Raw genomic sequence first — 18,994 nt, forward strand, 5'->3', positions numbered from 1 at the left:
CTCACCGCCGGCACCCGCCTCCAGGTGGGCCCAGCTGGCTCGCAGTTCGGCATCCTGGCCTGCCTCTTCGTGGAGCTCTTCCAGAGCTGGCAGATCCTGGCACGGCCCTGGCGCGCCTTCTTCAAGCTGCTGGCTGTGGTCCTCTTCCTCTTTGCCTTCGGGCTGCTGCCCTGGATCGACAACTTTGCCCACATCTCGGGCTTCATCAGCGGCCTCTTCCTCTCCTTCGCCTTCCTGCCCTACATCAGCTTCGGCAAGTTCGACCTGTACCGCAAGCGCTGCCAGATCATCATCTTCCAGGTGGTCTTCCTGGGCCTGCTGGCCAGCCTGGTGGTCCTCTTCTACTTCTATCCTGTCCGCTGTGAGTGGTGCGAGTTCCTCACCTGCATCCCCTTCACTGACAAGTTCTGTGAGAAGTACGAACTGGACGCTCAGCTCCACTGAGCAGCTGTGGGTGCTGGTGGCCACAAGCACGGAGACTCAGGGGCCTGTGGACTCTGCCTGCTTTGTGTGGACTTGCCTTTCCTGACACAGACCTCCTGTGCCTTGCTCACTCCTGCTGACTTTATCCTGCTGGGCATTTATCACACTCTCTCCCACAATAACCTTCTAACTAGACCCTTGACGACCACCTCATGTGGCCAATAAATGGACCGGGAGCGTTTTAGCTGCCACTAACCTGACCCGGGCTGTGTCCTTCTTCCTGGCTCCTGGCTAAGGGCTGTGGAGCAAGACCCTGCAGTTCCTGGCCTCCGAGAGCACAATTCCCCAGAACAGGGAACTAAGTGTCCAGTACAGCCTTAGGCTCTTCCAGCTCCCAGGGAAGCCCCTCAGTCAGGAGGCTGCACTTTACTTTGCTCCTCTTCCTTGGAGGACCCTAGGGATATGCTGCCACATTTCGCTGCATTTCCATCCCATGCTGCCTCCCATTCCACTGAGCCTGGGGAAGGCACTGGTGTAGGGAACCCTGTGGGTAGAGGCCCCATCCCACCTGTGCCAGATGCTCACTGCCACTTAGGCTCTGGGATGCTTCCCCACAAGCAGTCGGAAAGAGCTGTGGAGATGATGGTTATACGCATGTGGCCACAGGGCCTCGGTGTGGCATCTTGGACTTCAGGACTTACCTGGGTCAGTCCTCTCTCCTAACCTCCCCTCTGTGATGGGACAGATCCACTCCCTCCTATACAGGGGACTATGGCTTAATGACTATTGAAAAAATGAAGCCAAGGAATAGGTTTATTCTGCACATGAGGCCAGGCCCACACCGCTGTGGGAACTGCATGGGATAAGGTCTCTGAGCCCAGGCCCATTTCAGAGGAAGGCAAGGAGCAAAGGATCGCCCTGTCCTGGTCCTGAGGACCCCAGGGTTCATGCTGGCAGTGCAGCCACCCCAACACTGTTCTGAGGAGGAAGAGGAAAGAGGGCTCCATCTGCTGGGAAAGGACTGAGCATCAGTGAAGAGTGGTCCCTGTCCTGGGGTCACTTCTGCCTCAGCTTTTTGATGAAGGAAACCTCATCCCGATTCCGGATACCATAACTGAAAGACAAGGAAATGACAGTGTCTGTCCTACAGAAGGATCACCTGTAACTCCCCACCCGAGGCCTGTGAGGGACCAAGAAAGAAAGGGTGAGGTGTGGCAAGAGGCAGTGTGGCTGTCCTCCCGGACACTCACTCTGCACTGCCCTGGCTGGAGCTGCTCCTCCGCCCGCCACTCTCCCAAAGGGGACGCCCAGGGAAGCCTCTTGTGGGAAGGAGTCTGGCAGGGACCCTGCTGCTGCAGCCCTCTGGCAGAACCCGGGGCCCTAGAGGGCACCAGACGAGATGCCCCTCCAGCTGAAGACGTGGCCTGAACTTACTCTCGGAGCTTCTTCCTGTCCTCTGTTAGCTTCTCTCCTGCAGAGGTCAGATGGTATGTCCTCCACACGTAAGACCTGCGAGAGGGGCTCAGGTAAACCAGGTGCTGCCTTGAGCAGATGAGCAGGATGAGCAGCATGAAGGGCCCTCGAGGGCCCCTGGGCAGCTGTACTCCCTCACCTAGGCTTTTCTCCCGTGCAGGGCATGTGTGAGGAGGAGCCATATGAACAGCTGGCCAAACACTTTGCTAATGAAACTGGGGACAGTGCTAGACACAGCAATAGGGCACTTGATTCACAGGAGCACGAGGGCCAACAGCACCCAGGTTAGAAGGGGCAGGAGACACTGACAGGTGCAGCCTTCACCCAGGAGATCACTTTCCGACACTGATGCCCTAGAGTGAAGATATCTACCAGTGTAGGTAGGGTGATGTTGATGGAGGTGTCTAGAAACAGATGAGGCAGGAGTCCCAGACACAATCGCCCCCAGTCTGAATGTGCTCCAAACAGCTTTGCAGCAGAGCAATAGGTGTGTGCATGTGTGCTGCTGAGAACTACCTCTCAATGGTGCCCATACCGGCCCTAGGAAGGCCCAAGGAAGGAGCTGCTGTTCCACTTACCAGCTGATGTGCTGAATGCCCCCTTCACGCTCCTGCCTGAGCTGCACATGCCTCTGGATGGCCTTCTTCAGGTCCAGGACAGTAGCATTCTGCACTACGACCACAGCTGCAGCCAAGGACACAGTGGGAGAAGATCCATGAGGGACAGAGCCTCAGGTGACAGGAGAACCCAGAACCTGTCAGGCCCTATTCTGCAGATTGGGTTTGTGGCTGCCCTAATGCCCCTGGCATGGCCCCCAAGGTTCTCACTGACCAGTCCTGCTAAACATCTTGTTCATGTGAATGTGTAGGCCTAATGGGAGGAGGACAGCACTTACGCATTACTTCCCCGTCCATCTTGCACACTCGAACTGTCATTGCTTGGCCATATTCTAGAGCTATCTGGGAATTGACCTCCTCCAACGTAACCTAGAGAAGACCAAAGGTGAACATAGGAATCCTGGCTCTCTAGCACCCAAACAACAAGAAAAACAAGCTGATAGTGGCCAGAAAGTGGTGTCCCATTTTATGAAGGGCAAGAAGGGGCTCTTGCCTATATTTTAGGGTTTACTAGTTATTCAGTACCCCAGCCTCATGTTTCACCCACATCTTTAGAGGGGGAAAGAAACAGGCAGGGAGAATGAACCCACATGAAGATGGGCCGGGGAGGCGGAAGAACACTGGGCCTAAAAGTTCTCCCTCAGAGTTCCTGAGCATTGGGTTCTAGGGCCTAGGGGCTGGGGTGGATAGGTGTGCATAACTTACCAGGCACCAGAAAAATGATGATGATAAGAAATGTTCTGATAGAACACCTAAGAAAGTACAAGTTGGGCTGGGAATGCTGGAGGGTGGCACCGCGCCTGTCTAGCAACACAAGGCCTCTGAGCCAATCTCCAGCACCGCAGTGGTGGGGGGTAGGGGTAGAAGTTAATTTTAAAGATCAGTGATGGGCAAAATTCAAAATAAATGAGGTAAAGGCAGTACAGTCTGCCGAAGCATATTGACGCTTGGAAAAACAGAAATACTGACCTAATCTTAACGTTACTTTGTGTCCCCCGGAGGTTCCTGCATCGACTTTGACTTTTAAACATACTGCATTAAAATGCCTTTTACCTTGGTGAGGGAGTGTTTCGGCGCCCCTGCCTGGTCGGGCAAAGCTCGCTTATGCCCAGAGGGGCTGTCCCGGGCCGCCCGCGGCCGCCCACCCGCGCCCCGGGCGCTGCCCGCGCGCACCTGGATCGGGAGGTCGCAGAGCAGCGGGTCCTGCACTACCATGGCGAGACCCTCCTGGAACACGTCCACGGCCTCGGAGTGCGGTAGCAGCTCCTCTTCGTCCTCATCGTCCTCCTGCCCCTCCGGCCGACACGCAACCTCGGCTTCCTCCAGGCTGCCACCCGCGCGCCGTACTACACGGGTCTCGCCGGTTACCGCTGGGGAGGCGGAGCGCGCACGCGCAGATGCTGCACCCCGCCGACCGGGAGTGCGCAGACGCCTGTCTATTGGAGAGCCGGGGGGGGGGCGGGCGGCTGCCGTGGCCAATGAGAAGGCCGCCTGCTGCGGGGCCGACCGGGAGTGCGCAGACGCCTGTCTATTGGAGAGCCGGGGGGGGCGGGCGGCTGCCGTGGCCAATGAGAAGGCCGCCTGCTGCAGGGCCGACCGGGAGCGCGCAGACGCGTGCCTATTGGAGAGCCGGGGGGCGGGCGGCTGCCGTGGCCAATGAGAAGGCCGCCTGCTGCGGGGCCGACCGGGAGTGCGCAGACGCCTGTCTATTGGAGAGCCGGGGGGCGGGGCAAGAGTGAGGCCGCCTGCCGCCGGGAGCGCGCCGGCGCGGAGCTGGCGGCGGAGTCGGAGCCATGCTGCTCTTCTGCCCCGGGTGCGGGAACGGGCTGATCGTGGAGGAGGGCCAGCGCTGCCACCGCTTCGCCTGCAACACTTGCCCCTACGTGCACAACGTCACCCGCAAGGTGGGCCCGCGAGGCCGGCTCTCCGCTGGTCGCGCCGCCGCGCAACCCTTGCTTCCTGGTGCTGTCGCCCTGGCGGGTCGGGCTGCGGCCTGGTTCCTCGCGGAGACCTGCCTGCCGCTTGCTCCGTGCGCGATGCTCCAGCCGTGGCCGGAACGCCCCAGCAGGCCTGGGCGTGCCGGGCATCCCCGAGGGAGAGGCCTGAGGCTCTTGCAGCTGCTTTGCCGCGGCAGCTCCGACCCCGCGGAGAACCCGGCTGGTGCGCGTTTTGCCCGGTTGCGTTTTCCCTAGATGGCCTCCTACTCACTGGTCTTGTCATTGCTTGATTTAAAATTGCAGCCCCTCCCTCCGATTTATTCTCCTCCCTAGTTTTATTTTCCATGGGACTTATTACTTTCAAACATATTACGTGGCTTTCTCACGTGCTGTATTTGTTAATCTTGGAAGGGTTTTTCTTTGTTCCTTGTGTGTTCTAATCCGAATGCCTGGGTCTACAGCACAGTGAGTGTCCTGCAAGTGAGTGGTGTACAATGTCTCACAACTCGTTATTTTCCTTGGATAATCCAGCTTTACTTTTTAGAAGGTAGGGCTCATTAGTGCTGCCTCATGAGTTCAGAGTCTCCTTAATATTGACATTTTGGCAGTGTCTGATACAATTAAAAGAAACGAAGTGTAACTTGCTTTGAAAGCTGTCTGCCTGGGGGGAGAGTGACTGGATTATCCAGCAAAGTGCTATTGGTCGAGCTGTTGTCCCCACTTCCACGCCCTCAGTTGCGTCTTCCAGTCTTTGCAGAGATCTCTGATAGTCCAGCCTAGAGGACAACTCAGTCATGGGACCTCCTGTTCCACTGGAGTGCGCTACTCTGTGGAGCAGGAATTTGTTTCATTTGGCATCCACAGAGGAGAGAAGGAAGTCGGGGCACTTGAGGGCTGTGTGGTGTAGTGGTCTGTTCATACTGTTAACTTACTTGGAGTGTGAAGGCTGTTTTTGTTTGTTGGTTAGGTAACGAACCGGAAGTACCCAAAACTGAAAGAAGTGGATGATGTGCTTGGGGGAGCAGCTGCCTGGGAAAACGTTGACTCTACGGCAGGTGAGAGGCCTTTTCCGTTGCCAAGCTGTGGACAACTGTGGCATTGCTGACTATGCCACTCCATGTCTAAGAATAGGAAAAGTATCTTTCTTTCATAACTTGTTATTATTTAAAATTTCATCACCCCCAAAATATCTGTACAAGCCTTGGTGTTACATAGGCCTGGGTTGGATTCTTGGGGCAACCTCTCGTTAGTGGACCCCCGTGGCCTCTTCTGACTCTGTGGCTGAGTCATACTTGTAGGTTATGAGAGCAGGAAGCGAGGTGCACAGTGAGTGGGAAGTGGGAGGCACTCAGGGGACGGCAGCTCTGGCGGCAGCAGCAACGATGGCAGTGAGAGTCCACAAAAAGTTGTCTTCTCGTTCTAATAGAGATTTTAGGGAGGTGGTGCCAGGGAGCGTTCAAGTGCACGTTGGATAAAAATAAACATTTGAGTCTTGATTCATGTTGAATAGACATAGGTGCGATGGGGAAGCAGAGAGAAGGGCCCTCAATGCAACCTGTTTTGAGGGGTGACAGCTAACTCAAGGTTAGTTCTGTCTTTTCAGAACACACAGATATGCTGTGTTAAAAGTTAGCATGTAGAATTTGTCATTAAAAGATGGATTATGGACCTGATGTGAGAGAGTGTGTGAAGGCATTTTCCTAAGAGTCTGATTGGACGGCCGGGGTGAGGCTCCAGGATGAGCACTTGGGTGCACTTCCCAGCCCTGGGAAACAGAAACAAAAGAACAGGATCAATTTCTCCATATGAAATCAATTGAAGGTAAATCTGTGCCCCTGGACATTTTGAAAATGTGTGGGATGTGGTACGGTGTGGGTAAGAGCTACCTGAGGAGCTGCTGCCAGAATGCCCCCTGGACACAGCCATCAACTGGAAGAGGAGAGTGGGAAGAGAAGTCATATGTCCACTGCCCTGGGGAAGTGATCCTTTGAACAAGGAGAATCTGCAGCATGAGCCCCAAAGTGTGCAGCAGCCTTTGTCACCATCTTAGTCCCTTTGTGTCACTACCGAAGAACACTGCAGATGAGAGCCGGAATCTGTCTCCTACCATTCCGGAGACTGGGAAGTCCAGGATCAAGGTGCTGGGGGTCTGGCAGAAGAGCCAGAGGAATGTAGGTGGCAGAGACCCACGGCCACCCTGGGCAGTGAGCCCCATACCACGGGCCTTCCATGATTCTGCCAGTTCACAGACGACCTCCCCTGCCCCCCGTACCCCTGTTCCAGTGAGAGCGAGTCAGAGCAGTCTCTTTCAACCAGTGTTCTGTTCACAGCCATGTACGCAGTCTCCAGGAGGAAGCAGCCTTCTTGCCAGCTCTTGTTTTGTCCTGAATCCTTACCAGAATCCCCTCAGGGACTGAGGGGCACCACAGGCCTTTTTTTTGCGGTGCTGGGGATTGAACCCAGGGCCTTGTGCTTGTGAGGCGAGCACTCTACCAGCTGAGCTATCTCCCAGCCCACCACAGGCCTTTTCTAGCACTCACTTCCAGACTTAGTTTAGCTGGGTGTGGTGGCGTGCACCTGTAGTCCCAGCTCCTTGGTTTTGTCTTCTTTCTTGGGTACTGGGGATTGATCCCGTGGGTACTTTATCACTATCCCCAATCCTTTTTTTTTTTTTTTTTTTTCTTTTGACACAGGGCCTTACTGAGTTGCTTAGGGCCTCTTACTAAGTTGATGAGGCTGGCTTTGGACTTGAGATCCTCCTGCCTCAGCTTCCCCAGTTGCTGAGATTTTAGGTACGCACCACCACGCCAAGCCAGTCCCAGCTACTTGGGAGGCTGAGACAGGATGATCACTTGAGTCCAGGTCTGTGAGTGAATCAATAAATAAAATAAAAATAAAACTATTCTGTTTTAGTAAGCTTTTTTTGCTGCTGCAACCAAAAGACCTGATGACAGTTTTAGAATAGGAAAAGTTTATTTGGGGCTCATGGTTTCAGAGGTCTCAGTCCATAGGCTCCATTGCTTTGGGTTCAAGGTGAGGCAGGTAGTGATGCGTGGAGAGTGTGGTGAGGAGAACAGGTCAGGACACACCACCAGAAGCAGAGAAAGTGAGAACCGAGCCCATAGGACATAAACCCCAAAGGCACGCCCCCAGTGACCCACCTCCACCTGTCCTACCCTACTTGCCTGAGGTTACCACCAATGCACTGATTAGGTTAAGATCCTAATAACGGGATTGTTTTGCCTCTAAACTTTCTTGCACAGTCTCACACATGAGCTTTGGGGTGGGGCGGGCACCTAACGTCCAAACCGTAACACGTTCCATCCTTCATCCCTCGTGCAGTCACAGGTATGTTGTTACAGCAGCACAAAACAGACCTAGATAGTCATCAGTCAGTATTCAGTCAGATTGAGAGGAAAGATAGGATCCAGGGAGCAGGAAGGAGGTGTTCTTTTTTTTTTTTTCTTGGTACTGGGGTTTGAACCCAGGAGTGCTTTATCACTAAGCCACATTCCCTTTTTTTTAATTTTGGGGACAGGGTCCCCCTGAGTTGCAGAGGGCTTTGCTAAGTTACTGAGGCTGGCCTCAAACTTGCAATCCTCCAGCCTCAGCCTCTCAAGTCACCAAGGTTACAGTGTGCCATTGGGAGGAGTGTTTCGAGGTCATAGGTCTTTCTGACTCCTCAGTGTTCGTGCTGGTGGGAATAATGTCCGTATCATTGGAAGGGAGGCTTCACACTGTCCCTTAACAATAATCAACGTAATCACTTCCTCTTAAGCAGTGTGCTCTGCCCAAGCATCATTTTTGTGTAACGGGTTGTGGTCCTTTCCTTGCCAGAGCCATGTCCCAAGTGCGAGCACCCCCGAGCTTACTTCATGCAGCTCCAGACCCGCTCTGCAGACGAGCCCATGACCACCTTCTACAAGTGCTGCAGTGCTCAGTGTGGACACCGCTGGAGGGACTAGGACGGCCCAGCTGCGCAGTGACGTCCAGTGGGATACAAAGTGCGGTTCTGAGTGTCTTTGTTGGTATAGTGGGACGTTTGCCTCTTGGGGTGGGAGACCAGGGTGTCAGAAAAGGACCCTTTCTTCCAGTCAGGGAGGTGCTGTGTGTGGAGAGGAGACCCACAGCGAAGCGTGCTTGGGTTAAAGTCCTCATTCACTAGGCGGACGACATTCCTCACACCAATGAACACTCTCTATGTTTGCACACTTAGTACTTTGAGTGTCCCTATTTCATTGTTAATTGTAAACCTGTAATCAAAACTTGTTCTGAATGTCTCATAAAAATGAAGTCTAATACTGTCTTCTCAGTGTTTTAAATATTTTAAGAAACAGCAAACCACAAAGCACATTGATCTCTTCACATTGACTACTATGCTTAAGTTTAAACAGGTTACAGAATTGCTAATAATGTTGGTGTGAATTTCTTTCTATTTTTTTCTTTCACTAAATTGCCCAGGCTGGCTGCAAGCTTACAGTCCTTCTGCCTCTGCCTTCTTAGTTCTGGGAGCACAGACGTGAGCCTCTGTGCCTGGCTACACTGGACTTCTTATTTCAATTTTTAAACATTCCCTGATTAGCTTCCTGGGGTTGCAATAAATGTATTAGATAGGGTGCTTTTATAGTTTCTATGTTAATCTTTCCATTCAGATTAAAAGGACACCTCAGACTAACTGGAAACAAGTTTGTTGATACCCTTCACTTAAATTCTTTCCAAATCTTCACCCCCAACCAAATCTCTTAAGAGTGAATTCTTATGAAATCATGAGATTCAAATTTCTGCCTTTGATACAGGTTTTATTTTTTTGAGACTGGTATCTTTCCTAAAGATGATGTCTGTCATCTTTATATGGAACCATGATTTTCTATTGTTATAACACATTGACAAGGTCCTGACCCCGTTATATCTAATTGTTTTGTTTTGTTTTGCAGTACTGGAGGGATTGAACCAGGGGTGCTCTTCCGTTGAGCCACATCCCCAGGCCTTTTATTTTTTATTTTGAGGCAGGGTCTCACTAAGTTGCTGAGGCTGGCCTCAAGTTTGCCATCCTCCTGCCTCAGTCTCCCGAGTTGCTAGGATTGCAGATGTGTGCTACTAGATTTTATTTTTTGAGACTAGTTCTCACCATGTTGTCCAGGGGTAGAATTCCTGGACTCAAGCCACCCTCCCACCTTAGCCTCCTGAATAGCTGGGACTACAGATGCATGCTGCTGTGCCTGGCAGTTGTTATCCTTAGTGTCTTCTGCTTGTGCATTTTATTTCCTTAGGCTCCAGTTTTTGTGTTTAAGGTTGTTGTTGGGAGGTAGTAGGGATCAGTCGTATAGATCATGCACTCTGAAGCTAGCTTGGCAGACTGTACTTAATGAGACCTGTCTTCATTTCCTCATCCGTATGATGGAGATAGTAATAGGCGGTTTCATGGTTTTTAATTTTTTTTCTCTCTCTCTCTTTTTTTTGCAATACTAGGGATTGAACCCAGGGCCTTGTGCATGCTCGTAGAACAGATTCTACAGAGTGTGTCTTGCTGACCGTGAAGATACTCCTACCTGCAGCTGTAGTTCACTGCAGACTTTGCTTGGGGCTGATTTCCAGTGCCCAGCTCAGCCTCCAGGGGGTGACTCCTCAGATCAACAGTAGCGTCTGTCTGCTCAGCAAGAGCCCAGGAAAATGACTTCCCACCATTCTCTGGCTTTGATGAACTGTCGACATGGTCCCCAGTGTCTTCCTCTCTCAGAACACTTTTTCACCGAAAGGCCGGTGGTCCTAGACTTGCTTCCTCAGGTCTGCTTCTTCAGCTGCAGCCTCCCGTGGCCTCACTAAGCCACAGTCAGTAAATGGCTTTCCTTGCTTGACTGACAAACGAGCCACTGGGAAACATCACTGGCTTGCAGCCGTGTCCACTCTTCACACGTGAACATATTCCACTGCAGTGAGATTTTCTATTCAACTTCTGAGTTTCCTGACTGACTTTTCTGTGCTGGGCACATCCCCTTCTTGGCTGCTGTCTGATAACGTGGACACTGCTGTCGTCACGCCCAAACACATGGCTTTGCCCTCGGAGTTTCGCTCACTTTACTTGTTAGCACTGGCGTGGAACCCAGGTTGCTCTACCACGAGCTGCCCCCATTTTCAGTTTTAATGTGTGTGAAGAGACCCTGTTGTGTATTGAGAGTGGTTCTGATGATTTCCTGTCTGGTAATGTCAACCAGCTGCAGTGTCACGGCATAGTCACAGTTTTTCTTATCGTGCTGGGGATTGAACCCAGGGCCTCATCCATGCTAGGCAAGCATGCTACCCCTGAGCCGTGTCCCAGCCCTTTTTATTTTATTTTGGGACAGGGTCTTGGTAAGTTGCTCAGGTTGCCCTTGCACTTGACAGTCCTGCTCAGCCTTCTGGGCTGCTGGGACAGAGCTGTGTGCCACTGTGCCCAGCTCACCTTTCTTACTTGGACAGCATGGGTATGCACTGGTAATAAGCAAAACTGATGTTATGGGCTGGCAGCGTGGCGGTCCTTGAAGTGCTCATTGGTTGACGGCACCACCGATGTGCTCTGGGCCAGGCAGCGTGGTGAGGTGCTGTGGAAGCAGCGATGGACACTGGCCAGTGAGTGCCACTGGCCACCAGTAGGGCTGTGTTCGCAGTAGGGGTTCCAGGAGGATGGAGTCTGTCTCTGGCAGAATCTGCCTGATGTGAGTGTTTTGGAGCGTCCAGGGGAGGCCTTGGGTGTTGATGGACGGTGGCTCACTTTGGTAAGCCAAGATTCACTCCTGTCTACTTGAGCTCCTAGCGGCTCCCCAGCCCGGCCCCCACCCTGGGGCAGCCTGCCCTGCGGGCCACCCCTCCAGCTGAAGAACCCCAGGGGTTTGGAGAGCCAGCACCTGTGTCTCCCTTCATTTCCATTTCTGCCACCTTTGGTAAGCCAGACTTTAAAGTCTTGGACCTTCAGAAGCAACCCCATATGGGGGAGTTGGGAGGTGTCAGCCTGTGCTCGAGTAGGGCAGAGGCTTAAGCACCTCAGGCTGGTGGACCCCTCCCCGGCACAGCCATTTACCACAACGAAGAACAGATCAGTAACCCTCAGGTGGGGGACAGTCTCACTTCCAGTAATATGTAATTATTAGATGCAAATACCAGTTTTCAGTAAGAAATCCCAAGAGACTTATATAGAAACAGTAAGGGGTGGCCCTTCAAAGGAAATGCCAACAGAAATTGCCCGAGAGAGACCAGTGTGTGGGCCTGACAGAAGAAGGTTTCAATGCCTGGACAGCTGAAAGAAGATGTGGACAAGTCAAGAAAACACATGGCCAGGCCTGTTGGCCACACCTGCCACCCCAGCTATCCAGGAAGCCAAGGCAGGAGACTCACAAGTTCGAGGCCAGCTGAGCAACTTATCAAGGCCCTAAACAAAAAATAAAAAGGGCTGGGGGTGTAGCTCAGTGGTGGGGTGCCCCTGGGTTCCACATACACAAAGAAATGGAAATGTCAATAGACAAAAAGTGAAAAAAACAAAAAATTCTGGAGCTTAAAAGTTTAATGACTGAAATGAAAGTTTGCTAGAGTGATGCAAAGGTAGATTTGAGCAGGCAGAGGAGGAAACCTGAAGGTAGGACAGTAATTACAGAGTCTGAGGAATACAAAGAAAAAAGATTGAAAGTGAACAGAGAGCTCAAGGGACCTGCCATCTACCCAGCCAACCAGCGTGCCTCTGGGAGTCCTGGAGATGGTGAGGGGCAGCCAAGGACACAGGAGGAGAATGAGGCCGGAGTCCTGGAGATGGTGGGGGGCAGCCAAGGACACAGGAGGAGAGTGAGGCCGGAGTCCTGGAGATGGTGGGGGGCAGCCAAGGACACAGGAGGAGAGTGAGGCCGGAGTCCTGGAGATGGTGGGGGGCAGCCAAGGACACAGGAGGAGAGTGAGGCCGGAGTCCTGGAGATGGTGGGGGGCAGCCAAGGACACAGGAGGAAAGTGAGGCCGGAGGTTGAGGTAGGGGGATGGCAAGCTTGAAGCCAGCCTCAGTAACTTAGCAAGGCCCTAAGCAACTCAGTGAGACCCTGTCTCAAAATAAAAAATAAAGGGCTGGGGATGTGGCTCTGGTGAAGCACCCTCAGTACCTGCCCCTGCCCCCCCCCCCCCAGAAGAATGACCTACCTTTGACAAAGGATCAATCAAAACATCCAAGGGGCTCAGTGAACTTTAGACAGAACTCAGAGGTCCACGGCAAGACAAAGAAGACCAGATATCCCGCTTCCACTGGGGAGGGTCTTTTTCTCTCTCTTATTTGGTACTGGGAATTGAACCCATAGCCTGTGTACTGAGTCACATCCCAGCCCTTTTTATTTTGAGACAGGCTCTCACAGCTGTTGGCCTCCAATGTTTAATCTTCCTGCCTCAGCCCCTGGAGGCACTGGGATTATAGGTGTGTGCCCCAGCACCCAGCTGAAACCACCTGAAATCAGCAGAAGTGCCTTGTATCATATACCATCGTCAGCAGATTTCTAATCAGAAATTTCGGAGGCTCAGAGGCTAGACTAGTAAATTTTCAGTGCTGAGAAAGCTGAACCAAGAAGGCTGTCTCGGGTAAGACCTCACAAGTGAGGGAGAAGTTGACATGGCAACACCAGCGGTGGCCGAGGGAGGGTGTTGCTTTCAGGGAGTGCCTTGCAAGAAGTGCTGAAGCTCTTCAAGTTAAAGTGAAAAGACATGGGACAGCAACCAGTGGTAAAATATAGCATTATTTTAACTCGGCTTTTAATTCCACTTTTCATATTTCACATCGAGACATATTTTAAAATTAACTCACTTAAAAGCTGGTATTGTTAACATGGCTTGTAACTGCATTTCTTTCCTACATGGTGTAAGTGATTAATGCATTTGATGTTAATGATATGTTTTGGGCACAACTTTTTAAATTTTTTGTTTTTTATTTTTTGGCACTGGAGAATTGAACCCAGTGGTGCTGTACCACTGACCTACATCTCCAGCAATTTATGTTGTTTTAAGACAGGGTCTTGCTAAGTTGCTAAGGCTGGCCTTGAACTTGCAATCCTCCTGCCTCAGCCACTCGAGCTGCCAGGATCACTGTGGTTGGCTTGGTCACACAATTTTAATAGATGCAATTTTGTAACAGTAACTGAAAGGCAGTAGGGCGGAACTGTCCCTAGAGGAGCAGAGTTTTGTAGGTTATTAAACAGATATAAACTCAAGTGTCAAGTGTCAGGACATTAGGATTTTAGATGTAGTCCTATGACAACCACCCACCAAAAAAACTTAGCTATGGAATGTGCACAGAATATGGGAAAGCATTCCTCCCTGCAGGCAAGGCATGCAGGGAAGCACCGGATGCCAGGGTGACGGGACTTGATGTAGAGAAAACAGATTGTGCCTCTGGTGAGCCTGCCCCAGATGGAGCAGCAGCTGGATGTTGGGTGTTTCCTAAAGGTCTGGTGCCATCAAGAGGCAGTGGAACCTTCAGGGTGGGGCTCGTGGGAGGCAGGTCTGACTTCCTGGAGGCCTCTGTCATCCTGTGGCTGGAGCTGGAGGGCCTTGGCCAGAACTGGCCTGGTGCAGTCCCAGGGCCCGTGAGCTCAGGGATCAAGGCTCTCTGCGTAAGCTGGGTGCCTCGGGTATTTCAGTGTAGTAATGCAAAGGCATAGCTTGGTCTCTGCCTGCGGAAAACACACAGCAGCTCACGTCACAGAGTGGTCAAGGCATTCTGATTTTACAGAGTGTGTAGAGCAATTAAAATGTTTCACTGCAAAAAAATAAAAAATCACAAAAGAATAGTAAGGCAAGAAATAAGGGACAAGAAATAAAGCATGCAGAAAACAAATAGCAAAACAACACACATACGTTCTTATTAGTAATTACTTTGAATGTAAATTAACTCTCCAGTAGAGATTGGATGAATGGATTTAAAAAGACATGGTTCAAGAGGTTATGGGGATGAGTGATGTTCCACCAGGTGAACTCAGTCAGCAGTGGCTTGTGGTCCTCTCTTCATCCACTGGGAGGGGCAAGACTCAGAAGATGCCTGAGCCAGGATGGTGAAGAGGCCGATGGGTATTGAGCTTCCTTATGCGTATGTAGTTGTGGTAAAGGTCTCATGAATTAGCACAGCAAGAGATTAGCATAAATGAGTTTTGGTACCAGGGGCTCTCACTCAAGGCAAGCTCTCTGCCACGGAGCTCGTTCCCCGCCCGCCCAGCGCTACTATTGATGTGTGGACACATCAAGGAGGATGCACTGCTTGAGGTCATCCCACATTGTCAGGCCATAATGACCTTGACGGTTGGGGATCCTTGATAGTTGAAGGTTTTTTTGGCTGAAACCTTTTGGAAGAACATTGTTATCAGAAGTTGTAATCCTTCCCTTCCTCCCTTCTTTCCTTTCATTTGCGGTGCTGGGGAGCTATGAGGTGAGCCCAGAGGTGAGCTATGTTCCCAGCCTTTTCTGTTTTTTATTTTGAGACAATTTCTTGCTAAGGTGCCCAGGCTGGCCTTGAACTTGTGCGCTTCCTGCCTCTGCCTCAGTTGTGCCCGCCTGACCCTTTTTCCTAGTTGATCAAGTGCTGCTGCAGAGGTTGCAGTCCTCTGTGAGTGCTTGGGGACTATAATGCTGCTCCACTCAGGGTCTTCTTCCATGATCTTGTTCTTTAATGCCTGCAATTCAAAGCACGTAAGCAGATTTCAGTGATGCCCACATTACTGGTTCTGCCTCCGTTTCTTCCTAGTCTTCCTCTTCTGTGGTTCACCTAACAAATCACTCTGAGAACTTTCTCCTGATTAACCTCTTCAACTCTGCCAAGAAGGTGGTAGCAGCTTCATCAGCCTTTACAGGTTTCCCACTGATTTTTGTATTTGTCAGTCCAAACCTATCCTGGCTCTGTGTAACCACCCTCGCTTGCCCCAAAGGGCAGGTGCACTCCTTTTGGAGAATCCCTTGGCAAAGTCTTCACACAGGCTCTCTGGGCCACATGCTGGCATCGGTCGGAACAGTTTTCTGTTCATGTCTTCTGCCCACAAAGTCAGTGCCTCTTCCATCTAATCGGAAGCATGGATCAAGCTCAGGGATAGCAACTCTTGAAGTTGGAGGTGGAATAGCAAAACTAGCATGAATTTCTTTTTTTTTTTTTCTTTTCAATTTCCCAAAGAAGTTTCATTCTTGAAGTAGGTCTTAGCAACCTATAGTATATGAGCATACGGTGATTTTTTTCCTCATTAAGTTGGGGACGTCCATCCTTTCTTGAAAGAAGTGCTTCAAGCTTCTCTTTGGCATACCCAGCTTGCCCTCACTCCTGCTCTTGAGCTTTAGGGTTTTATTAAGTAAGATCCAGGTCACTGAGCACAAGCATTCGGGACACCATGACAGTGGATCTGATAACCAGGGTGGCCATTAAGTGACTGATGGACGAGTCACATAGGCACGTCACACCAAGGGTTTACATCCCTGCAGGATCAGGGGCAGCACGGGACTTCATCACACAATTCAGGATGACCTGCAACTTAAAACCTGGGAATTGTTCATTTCTGGAACTTGCCATTTCACATTTTCAGAGCATGGTTGACTATGGGAGACTGAAACCCTGATAATGGAGAGAACTGTATTCACATTTCAAAATGCTGAGGGCAAGTTTCCATGTTCTTCCCAGAGAGGACAAGAATTTGAGGTGATGAGTGACTAGTTGATTTGATTATTCCACACTGCGCTCATACACGGTGACATCACTTTGCACTTCACAAATGTGTTCAATCATAATTTGTCAATTTACAATAAAAAACATTTCAGTTATGTGCTGCCTACAGTAGACTGTTTTCAGATCTGAGACACAAATTGGATGAAAGGAAAAGGGTGGGAGAAGACATGGCGGAGAGAGCAGAGGGCTGCATGTGTGTAACATGTCCAATACAAGCACTGTGTGGTTTTGTGTTGAGGGTTCTCCAGCCTCTGGGCATGAACAGTGGACCTAGAGAGGACTTAGGCACAGGCAAGCTTTCCTCAGGACTTCTGTCTGAGGCAGGAGTTGGCTGTGGGGTCTGGGATTCCAGGTTGACTAACGGGGATTACGATCAGGCGCAGGATAGGTGGCACCTACGGGTTGGGCAGGAACTCCTCTTGTGACGTCACAGGTGCAGGCTGGATGCTGATCTCTGGTTCCCTCCAGGCCACAGGTCTCAATGCCATCAAGTCCCCCCTGGGAGTCTGTGTCACTGTGCTAATGAGGTCAAGGAAGCTTGGTGACTTCTGAGAATTCTCTGTATGCGTTTGCACCTTGTCACCTGGAGCTGGCTTCCCCCGCCTCCTGTCTCACAGGGCCCTGAAGGCTGGTTACATCTTGACTCCTAATTCCTTGTATGTAACCCCTGTAAGGTGGGGAGTGACTTGTCTGTCTTACTTTCCTTTTTCCCTAGGGAGTTCTGTTTCTCATGGGGTCCCCAGCTGTCTCAGTTTTGCTTGTAGGAAGTATAACAGTAGTTGTGCTATTTGTCAGGTTGAGTGAGGGGAGCGGTGGGTGCAGCCTTGTTTAGGGTGTGGAGCTTTCTTTGTGCACAGATGTCGAGGCCTCTGGCGGACAGTGTGATGACTGAGTGTGAATGTACTTAACACCACTGAACTGCACACCGAAAAGTGGCCAAGATGCCAGATTTTATGTCGTGTGTATTTTAAAATACAGTAAGCACATTTATGAAAAAACAAAACTAGCCAGGCATGACGGTGCACACCTGTTATCCTAACTACTTGGGAGACTGAGACAGAAGGATCACATGTTCTGGGAAACTGTGAGATCTTGTTTCAAAAGCAACAAAACAAAACTAACACCAAGAAGCGGACACTGTATTTTGAGTTTCATCTGATTTTCATATGTTATGAAATTCATAAAGAATTCCAACTGAAGGGTTATAGAAAATAATATTCCTGCAAGATAACCCTCAAAGAAAAAACGGAGAGAGGTGCAACTTGGGAGGAGGGAGGGGAAACTAGCCAAAGATTAATCTCCCAGGAAATCCTTTCCTAATAACAATGGGCCCTAAAGGAAAGGGGTGGATACTGAATGCTGGGTCCTGAACTTTGATCTTCCCCTATCACAAATTAGTCCTAAATAGAGGCACAGCAAATATTGAAACTCTGGGAAACAATGGATCCCAGAGAAAGTAAAACACTGGGCAAGGTTTGAGTATTCATCCCTCGGGATCTGGAATCCTATCTCCCCAGATAATAATGAGTTTCAGATCCAAGATGCCTTGGCGGGCTAGAGGGAGACTGCATTCCTTGTCGCTCTGTAACTCGAGTTTCAAGCAGAGGATATCTGTTTCTTGGTGAGGCAGTTTTTGCAGCTTATAGATCCCCTGTTGTTTACTCCATTTATCTACTGCCAATCATCTGCAGTCTGCCAGCATATCCCCTTCTTTTTGAGTGCGGATTGCTCACTGGCGCCCACCATCTGCCATTTGCCTGCCTCTTGCCTGTCCATCACCTGCCTTTCACCTACCCATCACTCACTGCCCGAGGTTCACCTGTTGATCTTCTGACAGCAGCCAGCAGACTGACCACAGATCGCCAGTGGAGTGTCAACTGCCTGCTGTTGCCTGGAAGTTCACTGTCACAGTACCTGCAAGTTTGGTTACATGTGGCTGCCGCCATTTTGAGACAACAGCCAGGCCACGTAGGACCTCTGGCCAGACTGACCGCGTCCCGCCTCCAGGATCCCACAACCAGACTGACCACACCCTGCCCAGGACCCCTGCCTGACCAACTGCACCCCACCTCCAGACCTCCAGCTGATCACGCCCACATCCCGAACTGCAGCTCCCCATTTGCCAACACATTTGGAAGCCAGAGTGGCCATCTTGGATAATCCTGGAAGCCATATCTCCCATCTTTAGATGGGGCAAATCCCATCCTGAGACGCCTGCTGGAGACCTGAAGCTCATTGTCCGGTACCTCTCATGCATCAGGCTACTGAAGACTAGGAGGTTTGAATACTATATGACGGTTATAGAGTAGATTTTCTTTTTTCTCCTTATTGAAAAATTTTAAGTTTTTATTTCTTTACTTTTCTTGCTCTCTTATTCTTCTGTTTACCTGTTCCCTCAGTCTCTTTCTCCCTTTTCCCATGCTAACAACCAACATCTTTTGATTATACTTTCACTTTTTCTATGATCTAGAACTTCTAAATATTCTTTTCTTATCCCATGAACAGCTACATCCTACACCCCTCCCCATCCTCTTTGTCCTCCATTAGAAACTGCAGACCTTATTGCAAATCCATTTGTTATACTGTAGATAATAATTGAACTCATTCTGTTTATTTTGACAATATTGTTAATGTCCTCATAAGGGCTATCTGGTCTAGGGTTGCATACTGTCTGAACTGGGCACTGCTAATATTGATCTCCCCCTTAAAGAAAAGGATTTGGAAACCTATAGAGTCATTATAAGCCTATGGGGGGAAACTGCAATACCCCAGATCTGCACTGCTAGAGGGGAAGATACATGAACAACATGAAGAAACAAGGGAAGAAAACGATCCAAACAAACCTACAT

The 18,994-nt window shown here is 50.5% G+C and overlaps 3 protein-coding genes across 7 annotated transcripts in view; 2 read left to right on the top strand and 1 right to left on the bottom strand.

Annotated features, from left to right (window-relative positions):
* The window catches only part of Rhbdf1 (rhomboid 5 homolog 1), a 21,850-nt gene extending 18,298 nt beyond the window's left edge, over positions 1 to 3,552 (top strand). For 3 of the 5 annotated variants that reach the window (XM_047533438.1, XM_047533436.1, XM_047533437.1), the window contains one exon: positions 25 to 3,549. In XM_047533438.1, the coding sequence (XP_047389394.1) occupies positions 25 to 444 (420 nt within the window). In that variant the 3' untranslated portion in view covers positions 445 to 3,549. Of the gene's footprint in view, positions 1 to 24 lie in introns of all 5 variants that reach the window. The other 2 variants (XM_047533435.1, XM_047533434.1) reach the window with 2 other exon arrangements.
* Positions 1,219 to 3,910, bottom strand: Snrnp25 (small nuclear ribonucleoprotein U11/U12 subunit 25). The gene is made up of 5 exons (XM_047533453.1): positions 3,687 to 3,910; positions 2,792 to 2,882; positions 2,475 to 2,580; positions 1,858 to 1,932; positions 1,219 to 1,537 (listed from the first exon to the last, which is right to left on the bottom strand). The coding sequence occupies exons 1-5, from the start codon at positions 3,726 to 3,728 to the stop codon at positions 1,480 to 1,482; spliced, it is 372 nt and encodes a 123-aa protein (XP_047389409.1). The 5' UTR covers positions 3,729 to 3,910; the 3' UTR covers positions 1,219 to 1,479.
* A 339-nt stretch (positions 3,911 to 4,249) lies between these two features.
* Polr3k (RNA polymerase III subunit K) lies at positions 4,250 to 10,673 on the top strand. Its single transcript, XM_047533925.1, has 4 exons — positions 4,250 to 4,417; positions 5,418 to 5,505; positions 8,288 to 8,454; positions 9,920 to 10,673. The coding sequence occupies exons 1-3, from the start codon at positions 4,307 to 4,309 to the stop codon at positions 8,413 to 8,415; spliced, it is 327 nt and encodes a 108-aa protein (XP_047389881.1). The 5' UTR covers positions 4,250 to 4,306; the 3' UTR covers positions 8,416 to 8,454; positions 9,920 to 10,673.
* Positions 10,674 to 18,994: the final 8,321 nt, after the last annotated feature.

This window comes from Sciurus carolinensis, chromosome 18, assembly GCF_902686445.1.
Source record: "Sciurus carolinensis chromosome 18, mSciCar1.2, whole genome shotgun sequence".
Taxonomy (NCBI): domain Eukaryota; kingdom Metazoa; phylum Chordata; class Mammalia; order Rodentia; family Sciuridae; genus Sciurus; species Sciurus carolinensis.

Bases quoted from the DNA above. Each gene is read 5' to 3' on its own strand.
- Polr3k (XM_047533925.1), top strand. From the start codon at position 4,307: ATGCTGCTCTTCTGCCCCGGGTGCGGGAACGGGCTGATCGTGGAGGAG. The intron at 4,418-5,417 runs GTGGGCCCGCGA...TTTGTTGGTTAG, and splicing joins TGCACAACGTCACCCGCAAG to GTAACGAACCGGAAGTACCC. The intron at 5,506-8,287 runs GTGAGAGGCCTT...TTTCCTTGCCAG, and splicing joins AAACGTTGACTCTACGGCAG to AGCCATGTCCCAAGTGCGAG.
- Snrnp25 (XM_047533453.1), bottom strand. From the start codon at position 3,728: ATGGTAGTGCAGGACCCGCTGCTCTGCGACCTCCCGATCCAG. The intron at 2,883-3,686 runs GTGCGCGCGGGC...GGTCTTCTCTAG, and splicing joins TCTGCGACCTCCCGATCCAG to GTTACGTTGGAGGAGGTCAA. The intron at 1,538-1,857 runs GTAAGTTCAGGC...CTTGTCTTTCAG, and splicing joins GACAGGAAGAAGCTCCGAGA to TTATGGTATCCGGAATCGGG.